The sequence below is a fragment of the Desmodus rotundus genome, chromosome 7 (genome assembly GCF_022682495.2).
Source record: "Desmodus rotundus isolate HL8 chromosome 7, HLdesRot8A.1, whole genome shotgun sequence".
NCBI lineage: Eukaryota > Metazoa > Chordata > Mammalia > Chiroptera > Phyllostomidae > Desmodus > Desmodus rotundus.
Genome location: NC_071393.1, coordinates 71,177,707 through 71,195,281, shown reverse-complemented (window position 1 = coordinate 71,195,281; position 17,575 = coordinate 71,177,707). Strand labels below are relative to the sequence as shown.

At 45.0% G+C, this 17,575-nt stretch overlaps 1 protein-coding gene across 13 annotated transcripts in view; it reads left to right on the top strand.

Annotated features, from left to right (window-relative positions):
• Positions 1-234: 234 nt before the first annotated feature.
• The window catches only part of MEIS2 (Meis homeobox 2), a 196,596-nt gene continuing 179,255 nt past the window's right edge, over positions 235-17,575 (top strand). For 2 of the 13 annotated variants that reach the window (XM_053927889.1, XM_071221952.1), the window contains exons 1-5: positions 2,604-3,535; positions 5,067-5,208; positions 5,932-5,982; positions 6,904-6,954; positions 7,771-7,920. In XM_053927889.1, coding sequence (XP_053783864.1) covers positions 3,330-3,535; positions 5,067-5,208; positions 5,932-5,982; positions 6,904-6,954; positions 7,771-7,920 — 600 coding nt within the window. In that variant the 5' untranslated portion in view covers positions 2,604-3,329. The other 11 variants (XM_071221953.1, XM_045201327.3, XM_024568505.4 and 8 more) reach the window with 11 other exon arrangements.

Here is a 17,575-nt window from a genome sequence, read left to right as displayed (position 1 = left end):
AGCCGCCGTTCCCGCGCCGAAGCTTCTGCGCCCGGGTAACCACAACAAAGCTGGGCGGGGAGTGCCGGCCAATCCTCCTCGCTTGACATCCTCTCTCTCCCTCTTTCTCCCGGGCTCCCCAGCGCTAAGTGAGTTCCAGTTTAAAGGCGCGCGCGCGCGAACACACACACACACACACACACACACACACACACACACACACACCCCTCGGCGAAATCCAACATCAAACACCTAAACGACTCCCTCCCCATTTCCTCCCACCCGGTTCCGCCGAGGCCCCCAAAGACTCTCCATGGTGGCCCTTGTTCGCATCGCTTGGAGAAAATGCTTTCTGAGTTAAGCTGGTTTCTTCTTGTCCTGGAAAAAATGAATGCTGACAAAGGTCGTGGATCTGCACAGGAAAGAAAGTACCACTTAAAAGGAACAAAAACCAAAAACCAAAAACCACCTCAATCCCGGCGGTGGTACCGTCTGCAGAGCCTGCTGCCCTTGGATATTAGCAGAAAGCCTTCGGGCCGCGGTAGTCGGCCGGCAGAAGAGTAGGGGCCCGCGGAATTAAAAGGAACAAAAGCAAGAGCGCCATGCCAAAAGTCCCCAACAAGACCCCGTTAGGCATGAGCCCGGCGTGATGGGAAAATAAAGTAGAAGTAAGTTTCTTTTTTAAAAAATTAAGAGATCTGAGGCTGTACGTACTTTCCCTGTGGTTTTCTGCAGTTTTCCTCTCTGCACTCTCCCTGTCCTCTTCCTATTCTCTCTCTCCCCCTCGCGCTCTCTCTCCCTCTTTCCTCCCTCATGCGCGCGCGCGCGCGTCGGTAAACACACTCTCGCCCTCTCCCTCTCCCTCTCCCCCCTTCCTCCCCAGAGCCGTCCCCGCGGACGAGCGGGCGCGCTGATTTGCTCGGCTTTGCTCGGCTCCTGCCTCCCCTCCCCCTCCGCCCCCCCAGCCGGGGCGTCCGACCGCACTCGCTGCATATCAGAGGCTCTGCGCGGCGCGCTCCTCCTCGCTCCCGCTCCCCGCTCCCGGGCTGGGTCTCCGCCGCGCGACGGGCTATGGCCACCACGACTTCCGGGTTCCGTCATTTCGTTCTCCCGCCGCCGACCCGCGCCGCCAAACCGAGGCTCTTCTATAAGCCAGGCAGCAGCCAACCTGCCAACACCTACTGACACTCACTCATCTCCCAGAGAGAAAGAGAGCGTGAGAGAGCGAGCGCGAGAGAGCGAGCACGAGTGAGAGCGAGCGAGCGAGAAAGCGAGAGAGGGAGAGACAAAATACCTACCAGGAAAGGGGGGGAAGAAAGTCCAATTTTTGCAAACTATTCTTTTTTTTTTCTTGATTCCCCCACCCCTGCTTTCTTTGACCGATACTTTAAAGAGAGAGGAGCATATTATAGATACTGCGGGGGCACAGCTAAGAGAGGGGGGAGGGGGAGGAAAAATTCAAGAAGCAGAAACCCCTCGCGGAGTTTTACTGGAAGAAAAAAAAAAGGGTCTGAAAGATTCCTCCTCTTCATCATCATCAACCATCATTCATTCACTACCTTGACATTCCGGGCTTTGATTGACAGCTGGAGTGGCAAAAAGCCATGAAACACGACAGTTCGGTTACATGTGGGCTGCTGACGGGCCGCTCGTAACCTTCAGTTCGGGGGCTTGACAATTTTTTTTCTTCTTTCCCTTTTTTTTTTTCCCAACTGAGGGGAAGAGAAGAGAAAGAGGGGGAAAGGAGGACCGAAGAGGAGGAGGAGGGGAGGGGGGAGGAGGAGGAGGTGGAGGAGGAGGAGGAAGATCAGGAGGAGGAGAAAGAAGAGGAAAAAAGAGAAAAAGAAGAAATATCACAGAAAAAAAACTCTTCGTTGTCTTGCCTTGGCTTTTTTTTTTTTTCTTCCCTAAAAAATAACATATTGGAGAATTGGGAGAAGTTTCCTTGGTTTGGACAAAAAAAAAAAAAAAAAAAGGAATCTTCAGCCTAGATCACTTTCTTATCCGGACTGGGATATTAAATATACGACACATCCAGGAGTTTATTGGAGCGCAGACTGATGGCGCAAAGGGTAGGTTTAAATCTCCAACACTTACCTAGATATAAATCCTCTCCTAAGAGGGGCCTGTCCCGATGCTTCCTCTCCCTTCCACGCTGCTGCTGCTGCTCGCTGCTCGATGATGGCGGCCAGTATTTTAAAAAATAGCAGCAAAATTATTCATCGGCTTCTTTCCCCCCCCCGTGCCTCTGCGTGTGTGCGAGTGTGTGTGTGCGTGCGTGTGTGCGTGTCTGGACGCGCGTGTTCCAGCGCTGTGCGAGCGGGCGGGCGGCGAGTGCGTGTGAGTGGTGTGTGTGCGTGTGCAATTGTTACACGCTTTCGCCTCGCTCCAGCTCTTACCCGAGCAGCGCGATTCCCCCGGTTCTCCTGCCGCCGCCGCCGCCGCCGCTGCTCCCGCGGCTCGGGGCGGGCGCCGGCTGCGCACGAGCCGCCGCCGGGGCCGCGCTGCCGCAGCCGCTGCGCCGCCGCCCAGACTAGCCCGGGCGGCTTGTTTTGTCTCTGAAATTGACCAGGACGCAGGGAATCAGCTGCTAAATAATGTTTCTGGTAACTTTCACGTTATTCCCCCCCACCCCCACCCTCAGCTCCCTGCCCCCGGGGAGGCACTGGCCCCAGTCTTCCCTTGTCCTCGGCGTTCTCGTCCTGATTATTAACGTTTTTCTTCTCTTTATTTTGTTTCATTTCGCCTTTTGATTTATTGGATCCTCTGGTGGAGGCGAAGGGGGGTTGGGGGTGGGATCCGGGGCTTCCTCCTCACACTCACTCCACTTCTCCCTCGGTTGGCTCACTGGGGTTCTGCTGCCTCCGGCCCGAGCGGGACCTCCCGGCACCGCCTGGGTCCCCGGCCTCACCGCCCCCTCTCCCTGCTCTAAATGCTGCTCGTGGTTCAGACTCTTCCATTTTAAAATTTAAAAACGTTTTCCCCAACTTTCAACTCTGTCGTTTCGGCTGCTTTGGTTTCTGTGTGTTCAACTCGTGCTCGGTACTTTTCTCCTTTCTGACTTTGTTTTTATTTTTATTTTCTCCTCCTCTCCTCTCCTCTCCTCTCTCCTCTCCTCTCCTCTTCTCTTTCTCCCCGCCCCCCACCTTGCCTCCCCCCTCCTCTCTCTCATCTTCCCTTCGGGTTGTTCTCACTCTCTCATCTCTATTTCTTCCCCACTTCTCTTCTTGCTCGTTCTCCTTGCTTCTTTTTCCGTTTCCCCTCCGCTTTCCTCGCTCTCTCGTACCCCCCGCGCCCCTCTCCCCTTTGCCGGGCTCTGACAGTACGATGAGCTGCCCCATTACGGCGGGATGGACGGAGTAGGGGTGCCTGCTTCCATGTACGGAGACCCTCACGCGCCGCGGCCGATCCCGCCGGTTCACCACCTGAACCACGGGCCGCCGCTCCACGCCACGCAGCACTACGGCGCGCACGCCCCGCACCCCAATGTCATGCCGGCCAGCATGGGATCCGCTGTCAACGACGCTTTGAAGCGGGACAAGGACGCGATCTATGGGTAACCCCCACCCCCACCCCTGACCCTGCGTACTTTTTGTCAGTGTGAGTTCGAGTGTGTGTTTGTCTCGGGGGGCGGGGGGGGAGAGTGAGAAGATGGACGGCTAAGTGGGGAGTTACTTCTGCTTGTAGAAGGGGGGACCGTTTGCCTTAAGAAAGGACAGTGCAGGGAGCAGCCTGTTCTTCTGCCCCTTGGGTGAAAGTCCCCAGAAGGTATGGTTTCCTCCGCCCTTACGGCCCTGTCACTCCGGACCCCACAACCCGGAATGACTGAGTCTTCAGAATCTCGCCAGGGCCTTCTCCCCAAGGACGAGATTCCTGGCCAAAGGACGCAGAGCTGGTCCTTCCAGGCGCCCTAAGAGAGGCCTTGACGAAGGAAAAAGTTTCCTGCCGATGAGGAGCAACTTTTTTTTTTTTCTCTCTTGTGTTTCCTACCGAGAGTCTGGGAGTCACTAAAGACAGCTTGAGCTGGGATCAGGGCTGCTTCTGTCGGCCAGGAAGTCCTAATCACCCACTTATTAATTCTCTGTAAATAAAGGGGGCAGACCTTGAAGTGCAGCCGGGTGGAAGGGGCTGCTGCTTGCAAAAAGCGGCTCTTGGGGGGAGTGAGGGAGCTGGCTGGAAATTATTTTATATTCTGAGAGCACTCGGGGAGGGATGGGGATGCACGGTCCGAACGCGTGCCCCTCGGGCTCTCCCAGCTGAGGGTAGGTGGGGAAGGCTGCGGGATGCCGAGGGGAGGGACAGTCAGTCAACAGCAATTGAGCCTGAAGCCAGAGGCCGCAAGCATCCCGGAGTGTAGCTAAACCGCCCCGAGGAACACAAAGGGCAGACGCGCACGCACACTTCCAAGTTTTAACACTCGATTTACTTATTTTTGCCTATGGAGAAATGTGTCTTTGGAAGGCAGCTCTTGGGCGTTTAAGAATCCTATTACTTTGGCCCCCACCGCGGGCTTCGCTAGAAGTAGAGCAAACAAGTTTGTAAGGCAAGGAGGTGGCGGGGTTAGAAGAGCCCTCTCTCCGATTTAGGAAATACCACCTCGGGCGTGTATGAAGGTGGAGACTTGGGCTGAAATGCCCACTAAAATGCGGGGTCAAGGCAATTTAAAAAACATTTATTTCACAGAGTGTTCCTTTCTTGGGAGGTCAGGGCTGGGTCTCAGGGGTTGGTTCTGCGGCCTCTGCAGCGTGGGGAGCCCCTGGATGCACTCCAGGCCCCAGACTGCCTAAGCTTCTTGGACGTTTCATTACGTTCCAACGGAGGCTCTTTTTACTTGGCGGGCTAAAGGGTCCAGGGGCTTCTCGCAGCAGAACCGAGGGACTCCTGCGCTGAGGGAAAGAGCCAGGCCGTTTTTCCTTTCTCTTTCTGGCCCAGGCTCGGCTGGCTGAGGACGGGCTGTAAAGTGTGATGCGTGCCTGTTGTGTTAAAGACGGAATCCGAACCCTCCAAACTTGTTGATTACAGTTCTTGCTCCTTCCCCTCTGCACCCCGTCTCCGTGTGTGTGTCTCTGCTGGGCGCTGCCCGTTAGGCACCCGTTGTTTCCTCTGTTAGCTCTGGTCTTTGAGAAGTGCGAGCTGGCGACCTGCACTCCCCGGGAACCCGGAGTGGCCGGCGGAGACGTCTGCTCCTCCGACTCCTTCAACGAGGACATCGCGGTCTTCGCCAAGCAGGTCCAACCTTTCTGACCCACTCACCCTTCGGCAGCCCCATCACCCCCCTCCCCTTCCCTCTGAGCTTCACATGAAAGAGGAGGAAAAGGCAGGGACACCCGATCTGTTCCTCCGGCCCAGTCCGCGCTCTACGCCTCCTCCCCATCCCTGAGCCTGGAGGCGAATTGGAAGCGGAGATAAATATGGGTGTTTGTTTTCCCCCCTAGCCAGGAATACAGGGGCTCGACCCTCGAATTAAAATTGACCTGCTCCTAATCTGGGGCTTGGCCTTTTCCCCCGCCTGCAGCTACTTGAACAAGAATTGGGGACAAGGGCTGGTAGGGACCCGAAAGTGCCCTGGAGGGAAGGAAGCTGGGCGCCTCTCCCGGCGGTCCGCGTCGGGCGCGGAGGTGAGGGAGGCTGAGAGCCTTGGCCCCCTTGGACGACACAATAGGGGAGTAGTGGGGCCCAGAGCTGGCCCTGAGTTCCCGGCTACAGTTCAGCGGTTCTAGGGACCCCTTAATGGGGCCAGGACCAGAAGGCCCTGAATGTTTTTCAGCCGACCCCACTAATTTAAGGCAGGAGCTCGTTTCAGGTAGTATTTTACCAAAAGCCCCTCTTCTCTGTCACAGCGGGTCCCTCCACCATCCCCACTCACACATTAGTAGGTGACAGGGTTTGGGGTCTTTTTTTCCCCTTTTAAATGGAGTGATAATTCATGCTGACTTGCCCTGCTTCTTACAGGTTCGTGCCGAAAAGCCACTTTTTTCCTCAAATCCAGAGCTGGACAATTTGGTAAGGCTTATTGTTTCTTCCCTTGGGCCCCCTCCCTTGCCCAGAAGCATCCACTTTTTCCCGGAGCTCCGGTGGAGTATGAGCCGAGCCCTCCTTTGAGACATGGAAGCTCCAGTGAGACAAGGAGGAAGGGAGTAGCTTAGAGCCCCCGCCTGGGAGATGGCAGTGAGGGGCGGGATGGGTGTCCGGTAGAGCCGAGCCCCGGGAGGCAACCAGCCGGGAAGCAGCGCCGAGCGCGGGAGAAGGGGACGAGTCCCAGGTCTCGGCCCCAGGAGTGAGAGAAGTGAACTCTTTCCTCTGTTTGCTCGGGCAGGCGTAGGGGCCCCCCCGGCTGCTAGCCCGAAAGAAATAAGGCTCTTCGGAGGGCGGGCTGGGGAGTCTGGGGGTGAGTGAGGGGCAGGCCAGCGCAGGCCACTTTTAGGTGCGATTCTTTTGCTAATTTGCAAGATTTCAATATTAAAAGTACTTAAATCCGCTTTCAAAGGCCCTGCTTCACCATTCATCTTGAGTATTTCCTTCTTTACTAAGGACGGATTTCGCTGGGTGTGCAGTTCTAAAAAGCTTTCTCTCCCCTGAGAAGCGACTTGAAAAAAAAAAAAAAAAGGCCTGAGGTCGAGGAAGGGGACGGTTAAAGAGGGCTCAGGCAGAGAAAGCAGGCCTGGCCCTAGGAAAACCGTTCTTACAAATAGCTTACTGAACACCAGGAGGAAAGATATTAAATGCTTCGGCTCCAGTTGAGTCAGATTCCTAGCCCGTGGCCAATGAGGCAGAGCTGATCAGTAACCACCTGGTTTTTCTGACGATTTCTCCAAGGGTGGGCTTTGCCTGGTCTCCAGCCTGTCTCTTCGCCCGGGCCCAGTCCCCTCACCACCCCCACCCCAAGTCGCCGTCTGAACTCCACACTCTAAACTTCTCTTTCAGATGATACAAGCAATACAAGTACTAAGGTTTCATCTTTTGGAGTTAGAAAAGGTAAGCAGGAAATGACCCTCCGCGCTCTCATGTGGACTTCCCTCTCCTAGTTGTGTTGGGATGGGTGTTTGTTTGTTTGTTTGTTTGTTTTTAAACAAACCTCTAGTCTGAGGGATTGAACACCTGGAGATTTCGAGCAACACTTTACCAAGTACTTCCTTAAAATTGCTCCTCAACCCAGGGTCTCAGAAGATGGGTGAATTAGGACAGCCCTCCTTTTAAAAGTAGCCTCCCCCCTGTATTTCCCCAGGCATTCAGGATTATTTTGAAATGCAGCAAACCATTTGTGTTACTGGACATTCAGCCTGCTTGTGTCTCTATTAGCTCAGCTCACCCTCGGCTCTAAGCGTGCTATAGGTGCAGGCAGAGGGAGTCATCCATGCTGGGGCGCCTTTACATGGCTCTGCAGCTCAATCATTTTCCCCTGGAAACATGCAAACCTCCTAGCTTATTGAATCGCAAATGCTAATGCTGTTCCCAGTTCCAGCGTTCCAACATTGTGATGTTATCATCAAATCGGATTTTCCTTTCTGGACTCCCAGTCTAAACCCAGTTATTTCCAGTTCTGTTTCTTCTGTCTTCATTGTAACTTGTTGCTCAGGGAAGTCTTTGGAGAATAATATCTGCTAAAATTGCTCTATTGTTTCCTTGACTTCACCTATTATACCCATTAATTAGTCTTAGTCTGGAAGACATCGCACTGTTGCTCTTTCCAAATGTAACCTTGCAACCTGATGTTTTTCCTTTTAAAAAAAAGAAACAAAACAATAACAACAACAACCCCCGCCGAACCCTCCATCATAATCCTCCTTCTAGGTCCACGAACTGTGTGATAACTTCTGCCACCGGTACATTAGCTGTTTGAAGGGGAAAATGCCCATTGACCTCGTCATTGATGAAAGAGATGGCAGTTCCAAGTCAGATCACGAAGAACTTTCAGGCTCCTCCACAAATCTCGCTGACCATGTAAGTCTATGAGCCTTTGGCATTCTTTTAGGGCCACTGGGCAAAGCATTTCTTGTTTTTAAACTTGTTGTAACATTTAGCCCAACTGATTTAGCTTTCTTTTTAAATGATTTGGTCTCTTTGGAGGTCTTCTCCCTTTCCTAATAACTCGGCCATACTCTTCCTCTTCTTTTCCCCTTTCTTAGAGCTCCCTCCTTATTTATGTTGAGAACCAAAAAAAAAAAAAAAAAAGACTCAGGGAGTTGATAGAGTGATTTGTGCTCTTAATGTGTAAAGTTTCCTGGATTTGGTGACTTGAGTGTTAGCAAATTGTCTGTTTGATATGGTGACCACTGCCTTTTCTGCTTTCTCAACTCTGTGCAATCAGTGCAGCGGGGAGAGAGAGAGGCAAGACAGCTAGCTGGACAGGATAGGAGAGAAAAGGCTGAGGGAAAAGAGAGAAATGGGGAGGGGGGCTTATTTCTCTGTCTCTCACAGATATGACAATCCTGAGAATTATTGGCACTCTTGCAGTGCATTCAAAATAAAAGAAGGAGTGAACACTTTACAATTCTCAGTGCTTTTGCTCTATGGAAACTTATTGCCAGAATATGGACTTATTGCCAAATGCCTTATTGCCAAGATGCCAAATTAGCATCTTCATAATAAAAGACAGTAACCTTGATGAAACAATTATTAACAATGTATTTCAGAAAGCTGAAGGGAATTGTGATTGAGTAACCATAGGTTAGTTGTTGAATTTTAACACTGTAACAGTTGGTGAATGAGGACGGAAAGTGTAGTAAGGAACGACTGTGGATGTCAGGCCAGGAAGGGAGATTTCTTTCTATTCTCTGTTTTTAATCCTATTTTGGAACTGATCTAGTAAGTCTGATGCTTAAAAAAAAAAGCATATGTAGTGAGACTGAAAATTTGAAAAAGCAGCAAAGAGAAGAAGCATTGCAGCTGGTAAGAAAGGCAAGAGTGGCGAGGTTAAAGAGTGGGTGTGAACAGCAGTGTATTTATAGGAACACAAGCCTGGTTGTCTATAGATTGCAGTCAGTTGAACTCACAACCTAAAGGATATAGGCTGTAGTCTAATGACTTGGTGGTGGAAATATTAATTTAACACTCTGTGGAGTTAAACAGAGATTGAGGCTTGAAGGCAGTTTGTACCGCCACCACCACTGCCACTTCTTATCCCTGAGTGTTCAGAGGAATGAGTTGAAATGCCTTAAGAATAAACCTTCTGTGAGGTTCTCCATCCCCAATCCCAACACCAAAAATTTTGAAAATATACAGTCATAGATTTTAATTCTCAGCCTTTGTGCAGTATAAAAAGACAGTCTAAGGACAAAAAGTTTAAAAAGGAAAAGAAAAGGAAATGTTGGTCCTGGGTATTTAGTTATGAGACAATATAAATACTATAGTGTTGAAAGAGCCTGTGCCTATCTGTACACTTGGCTTTTCCCATCAGGATGGGGGAAAACTTCAGGAGCTCCTTTGTATATTGCGTGTATGAACTGAAATCCAAAGGGTGCAGCAGGAGCTATGGAAAGTTTATTTGCTGATACGTAGCCTTGAGATGTGCGGCTGTGGTTCATGAGGCATGACACTACCTTAGAAATATTTGTTGTTGTTGTTATTTACTTATATTTATTTTTATTTTTCATTGCTTCCTGTTTTAAATTCACATGCATTTTACCTTATTGGATGAATGGGAAGGCATCTAGTTGCTTAGTCTGTAGAGAGAGAGGGGCACAGTTGTCTACAGCCAAAGAGCGTTTCTTGTGACATTTCTAGGGGTCTTGACTACTTGGTTTTCTAGAACAGTTTCTTGGCAACTATTTTTCAAGTGGATGTATAGAAGTAGACCATGCTGATGTTTACATAAAAGAGATAAGATCAATTAGACTGTGTAGAGTATTGGCTGATTGAAAAGACCAACTTTTGGAACTCTTGTGATATTTAAATTATACTCAAGAAGAAAGGTGTACCTAAGAGGATAATGCTTTAATAACTTAACAATCACCATCTTTGGATAAGAGAGTCAGCTGTAACATGCGTTGCTCCTCTGTCAGGCCCCCAATCAAGTAGATATGACAACTGATTTATTTTGAACCCATGAGGTCTTGCCACTTCATTGGGCATCAGAATTTAAAGCCTTTTATTTCATAGAGATCTGAACTATAACATTCTGACTTTAGCCCCCCTGCTATTTGTTTTGAAAGGAAGCAATAATTTGTTCCACCAGTACACTGAGTGGAAAATGGTGAGGTTTGCCACAGACTTGGGTTTTATGCAGGAGGTGAGAGAAAACCTTGGAGAGTTTTCACCATTTCTGACACTTTTGTACCAGAGGTATATTGATTGCATTCATTTCCAGACTTCTCCTTACAAAGCGAATTCTCGTGCCTCTTTCACAAGCAGGATCTCCCTCAAGCCCCAGCCACACCACAAAAAAGAGAAAAATACCACAACCACTACCTGAAAAGTGGTCCAAGTGGGGCATTTTCAGCATGTAAATGTGTCCAATTTGAATCTCCAGGCTTATTTTTTCATTTGCTTTGATATGCATATTTAATACATCGCCCCAGGCTGGATCTCATTTGGTGCACACTGGTGCAGGGGTGATGATGAGCCACTTCAGAAGGACTGAGAGTGTGTTGTTTTCTCTGTTTTATCTGTTGGCCCACTGTTCTGATCTACTGTGCTTCCTCGTGGTTTTATTTGCACATGAAATACTGAGAACATTTCAACTTATTGGCTATGAATAATGACAGCTAAAAAAGAAGTGTAGTTTAATTTGTTGTGTGCCAAGGTTTCTCTTGTGGAGGTGACAGTTTGTGACAGCTGTTTGACACCCCAAAACACATACACCTCTATCCTTATTAAGTGGAATCAAGCTACTCTGCACGTGTGTGAGTGTGTGTGTGTGTTTAAGGGAGGGAGAGAGCAAGGAGAGAAAGAGAGAAAAGAATAAGTATGTAGTTCTGTGTAGTGGAAAGCAGACAGAGAAGCACCAGGAGCCAACTATTAGGTACTAGAATAGCTTTCAGTCTTCTTATTAAAAATTTTGAAAATAGAAATGAATAAAAGTAATTGTTATAAATATCTTGAAAGCAAGTTTTCTTGGCAGACTTTTAAGAATGAGTTTTATATTATACAGTATTACTTATTAAATCAGGCTGTTGTCATGCTGGTCTCACATTCCATAGTTTTATATGAGTAAATCTGGCATAACAGGGATGCATTAAAAGAAGACAACCATAATATCTTACCTTCCATGCTGCAGTCAGTAAAGACACTGAATTTGTTCATTTATTATTGACATTTACAAGATGGGCATAATGATAAAAGGAAGTTTGGAATTAAATAGAAAATACAGTTTACAACATTGGCTACTCTTATTTTGTTTAATAAATTCATAACGAATGCCTATATTTTCAATATTATAATGATTTTTGTTATGTTCATAAGAGTAATCACTCTGTAGGTAGGAAACAACTATTAGAGTGTTCCTTAGAATATTGGGGAGAAAAAGAAACATGATGGTGAAAGGAAATAGAATTCTATTTGTCAGCAGCAGTTCATGTTAAGTTTCCCAGACGTTCAGATTTATCATGTTTAAAATAAACATGTCAAGAAACCAATTCTTTAAAAAAAAGTTTCAACTTGAAAACTCTTGTGGAATAATCATGTTTTTTCTAGTCTGTAGTATTTCTGAATAATAGATGATCCCCACATTATCTACTTTACATAATTTTAGGTCAATCTTTAGATCTGGCACAGATAAATGAAATGTATCTTTACATTTACATATAAAGATACATTACATATCTTTAGATCAAGTTTAGACAAGGAAATATATTTGTCTGAAATACATTCTTTGAGCTAAGCTGTATTTGTCTGAAGTGCATACAGTTATGTTTTTATTCCTAATTAATGTCCATAAGGAGCTACATTTTATTTTTTTGGACAAATTAAGTAAAGGAAAAAAATAACAATTTCTTAACAGTTCATGAAAATGCTTTAAAATTGACTGGCTCTGATAATATGACTAATAAAAGAAAAATGTTTTAATTTTTATGTTGAAAGGTGTAATTTAAAATGAAGACATGCTGTTGTTTTCTTTTGGATCTCCGACTATGTCTAGTTTGTTTGTGTCACCGCAGTTTTAAGAGATGGGTTAAGTCAGATGGGAGAATCCCCAGAACCTTGTTCCTGACAGAATACGGGCAAGTGTCTTTAGATGAATTGTTTTATTATCTGGAAAATTTAAGGGAGTAGACAGTGAGGGAGGGATTGATCTATAGAATATCAAGGGGGAAATATGAGATTTGATAATATTAATCATTCAAATGATTTCTTTTATCAGATCGTTTCTTCTTTCTAGTGTAAGATTAGGCCTTACGGTGTGTTACCTTAGCCCTCTGGGGATCTGTTCCGGGAAAGTTCTACCTCAGTGCTGTTCACCAACTCAGGCAGACATGGCTGAGGGCAGGCGCTTGCTGCTGTTGTTGTTGCATAGTTTCTAGTGGTTGATAGCTTTTCTGTCAATCCCCATCCAGAATAATTGTATTATTTAAACCACTGAGTTGTACAGTTAGAATATGTTGTCAGCGTAACTGTGATGAGATGAAATTAAACAAGGGTGCACTTGACAGCCACAAGCCTTCGCTACCATCAGGTTTATATTGCAATATTTTTCAAAATTCACTTTTTACTTTTTCAGACTGATAGTCTATGGAATATTTAAACAATTCAAAACTGCAGGAGACATTATAACATGACATTGTACCAACAATGCAAGAAATTTCTATCTTCTCTAAAAGTTGCTCTATTACGTGGGGGAATCATTTGCAAAGAGTACTGCCACTTCTGTGAGAGCCACTCACATATTAATTCACAAAGCTTAACAGAGGGGTGGAGACAAGGAAGGACCTGGCTCTGTTTACAGTTTAAAGACCAGGTCTACGTCTGAAAGCGTACACACTCCTCCTGAGTTCTCTTGTCACCTTTAGAATAACAGAGGGAAATTTTCAAAACTTACCATTGACATTTTAAAGTCTTGTAGGCTTGACTACCTTATGGTAGGAGTCTTCATCTTATTTTATTTCTTATTAGGATTTTATTTATTTATTTTTAGAGAGGGGGGAAGGGAGGGAGAAAGAGAAAGAGAGAAACATCAATGTACAGGAGAAACATTGATCAGTTGCCTCTCACACACGCCCAATTGGGAACCTGGCCCTCAACCCAGGCCTGTGCCCTGACTGGGAACCAAACAGGCGACCTTTCTTTTTTTGGTTCACAGGCTGGCACTCAATCTACTGAGCTGCACCAGTCAGGGCTCATCCTATTTAAAAAAATAATAATTTTTGCGTATTGTCAAAGAAGTTAAAACATCGCAAAGTCGTAGGAAATATGTTAACAGTATTAATTATGTGTACTGATATGAGTCACAAGCCTTTGTTGTTTAAATGTATGGTGTCAGATTAGTTTTGCACACTCCATTTGCTGATTGAAATATCTTTATGTATGTGGACTATTACTTTCCACCTAGGAGCACATATTTTGAATTACTTTACTGTATTTTCCAGGTTCATATATAACTTTGGACTCTGTTTTATATCATGTTTTTATTGTGTAGTTTCTAGAAAACCAAATGCTATTTTAAAGTATTTTTAATGCTAGAAATAAGAAGTGAAAGTGACCTAAGGGATTTTCTTGCCTAACTTCTGAACTTTACAGAGATAAAGGAAACCAGTTCCTGGAAAATAATGTGCGTCACTTGCTTAAGTTCACAGGATCAGTTAGAGGCGCACCCCAGAGTCCTCATTCCAATCTAACGCTCTCTCTCTAAACTGCATCCATTGAATCACCTGTACATTTGGGGTCTGAGATGAGTTTCAAATTATTTTAGACAAAACCTATGTTTGGTATGGCTTTCTTTTTCTTTCTCGAACCCTAACAACATTTTACTTTTCCACTCAGTTTTGAATTTGTTTAGAAACCCTCATACATTTATTTCACTGTCTCTTTGGGTGGAAAAACCATGAGCTGTGTAGAATCATTTAAATATGGAAACATCACCAATTCACCAGGATTTATTAAAGAGTACCCTATAGGCAGGTCTGCAGCAGAAATGCCATAATGGTTTAAAATGTTACAATTTCCACCATATCTGCAACCTCAACAAAAGAGGTGCACATATGATTTGCTTCTTATGCCTGGAGACTCTTGTCCTCTCTCTGCTCTTTCCTAGATTTAGCAAAATTCAATGATGGTGCTAAATCAATTTTTTTTAACTTTCAAGGGAGAAAATATGGGCAGAATTGTGTTTTCTGGGGAAAGCTGTGTGTAAATGAGAAACAGAGGAGAGCAGCAGAGTGATCTCCTGTGGCCCCGCTCCTACAAGCTCTCCCCATCTTGTCTCCTGCTTTTATATTAATTACAACTTGCATTATCAGCTGTGAGTCTGTAGCCCAGCAAATAGAAAATACTGCCCCTCGAGACCTAGCTTCTTGTATCTATTTTCCATCTCCTTCTATTGTGCTCCATTCAGTATTCACTGCTTTTCTCCTGCTAACACTGCTCTTTAACACAATTACATATGAGCAAGAAGAGTACCATATTTGACTCCCAATTATTAAAGCCACTGGGAATAGAAACACGTTCACTCCTTGCCCTCGGGTGTCTTTATGATACTTTTGGCTGAAGAACAGGACATATATTGTGGAATGCATATACCTGAATACTCACCCTCATGCATGCACACAGAAAGCATTTCTCTTTATTTTTCTTCATACGTCATGTGTTTTACATGCTTTCATATGCCAGTTTGGTTTCAAGATTCACTAAACTTCTGCACGTAACTTGGCAGGAAGCCAGGCCATTATTCTTGAAGGATGTAAACTTGGAAACTATCTAGGGAAGGAAAAGAAGAAGAATAAAGGAGTTGCGATATAAACAAATATTTCAATTTAAGAAAAAAATCAGTGTTATGGATTATAATTTATTCAATCATGTAGGTTATAATTTTTTATGACCAAGGGGATAGCAATTTTTCATTGTCCAGATTATCAGTATTTATCTTGGTGTATGATCTAGTCCCCATGGTGTATCTGAATACAGACAAGTTTGGGGTAACTCCTCAGCCTTGAAACCCCAAAGGGGTTTATCTGTTTTTCCGATTTTCAACTTGGATGAATATCATGGTACTCCGTAGTTTGTGTCAGTCTCTCGAACTAGATCATAATACTTGAGACACTATGTGGAAATAAACATCTGAGGGAGAAAAGAGGGAAGAAACAGGGGTGTGGTGGGTTAGATAGTGAACTTGAGCCAATCTCAGGTCTGGTCTAAACACCAAAGACCTGACTCATTTGGAGGAACCAGCTGTTCTTAAAGTAATATTTCCTTATGTGGCTTATTCTTTACTCCTTTACTTTAGAAAACACCCCCTCCAGAAAACTGTGGAAAGAAATAAACCAAATTATAAATTAACGAGGTCTGACTGTAAACTCAGTACAGGTTTGAGTAATAGGGACAAACCAGTACTTTCAGTTGCAGGAAACCTTTCTGGGTGATCCCTTCCAATCACTATGGCGCCCAAACAGAAAGCCTCACTCCAGCTTCATGTGAATGCTTATGTAATAACGATTGGATGACATTTGCCTTAAAACATAGTTGAGGTGTTAGTGGTTAATTATTGTAATTTTCATGAGGGATAAGGAGCTTTTATAGCAGCCGGCTTAATAAAAACCCTGCAGTGTGTAAAATTAGTATCACTTGCTGTGTACACTGAAAAGTTTAGCGGAGGTGAATGTGTTGCAGCTCTTGTGTTTTCTGAAAGAAGCCTCTAGCCAGTGTTGTTGCAGGAAGGACTAAACTCACAGCATGCTATTGTTTCTTTCTCTCTCTCTCCTTTCCATATAATTCTTCTAGCTCTTTATCTGATTGCCACCCGGCAGACAGCTGACATGAAGAGGCTGAAAAGCTTGAAGAGCTCCTATATTCTGTTTGCCTTTAGGTTGAAACTATTGGAGTGGTTTCTAACTTAGATGTAAAAGAGAGGTTGTAGGCACAACTTTGTCTTAATACAGGCAGCAGAAATCCTTGGTTTTCATGTTATTCTATGCAACTTCATTCCCTAATCTACTTTCTAAAACATCTTTATTTTAGAGATCTTCATCTTTGCCGTACTTATAGTCACAAAATTTCTGCTTGGGGTTTTCACTTTGAATCAATTGCTTGCCTGATGGCAGTGCCAGTAGCATTCTTCGATATAGATGTTGTTAATCTATAGAGCTTTGGGTCATTTCATCACCTATCAAAAATGCTAAATATTAATGTGTAATCAGTTTGTAGCAGATCTGTACAGGGAAAAAATAAGGTTTTTTTTCCCCAGCTGTTGTTCCAAATAAGAATAGTCCCCTATTTTGTCTCACCTTGTTTTTAAGTGTTATTTTGGTAAATTTTATGTTCTGTATGCACATCATAGAGTTGATGGTGAGGAAAATGATAGACCGATTTTCTTCTGGATAAACTATATATGACGACAACACTGCGGGATTGCTTTCAGATGGTCAAGATGTTTGTCTCCTGTAGCATGTTGGTCTGTCTGAAACCTTACCAGATATTGCAAGAAGAAATAGTGTACTTTGAGAGACTGATGTTGTTTTGAAAAAATTTACCCCCAAAGAAACCCTCCCCCTAAGAATTTACTTGCCATTAGGTCTGTGGTCTTAGCTGAAGTCACTGCATACAGGTGACAAGTGTACAGTTCAGGCCTTAAGGCTGGTGTATTTCATGTGCTGGTCTTACTCTCTGTTTCTGCCAGAGGAAATTCCATCTCTTGCCTGCCTTCATGTGGTGCTGATAAAGTCCTTCCTGTACATTGGAATTCCTGTTTTCCTTTAAGCAACAGCAGGGTATTGGGAATGATCAGGAAAGGGGAGGAGGAACAGGAGAAGAATACACTCAGCAAAGTAGCATGAGCTATAACTCTCGGTTTGCCTTGCTTGTCCTTTGAACAAGTAGTTCTCCAGGAGAAAGCACTGCTCTGTGAATTTAAAGCTTCCATGGAGCTCACACGACAGTCCTAACTGGTTTATTAGATAGCTACCAGTTCATAGTTGTTTCACTTTTGTTGTTGTTTGTGCAAATTAAAGCAGACTTGATTGTTTATTAGGCATGGGTACAGTGATAATATCACTATGTCTTTTGGTGGTATAATCAGTTGATAACAGTTTTGAGGGTTTACTTGGGCTGTTTTAGGGTGATGCATTTGAAGGATGAAAAGAGCTATCTCGTACATTCTTGAGTCTGTGGGATTTCTTTTTTTAAAAGAGAGTCACGGAGCTTTGTAGATGTTAATATTCTGAAATAGTTAGTAACCAAGATCTTTGGGATCTCTTTTGTGGAAGAATGTGCCCTATATAAGATGGCAAGAGGAAAAATGACTTTTAGTTTTTAGATAGGCTTTTTTTCTAACTTTAAAAATTAACTTCATTAGGGCATAATATGTGTATAATAAAAATGCACCCAGTTTAAGTGTCTATATAAATTTGCTTTAAGAAATGTATACACTGATATAACCATCACCTCATTGAGGTTCTAGAGCATCTCTTTTTTTCTTTTTGCTCCCTATTGCTGAAAAGACAACATACTGTAG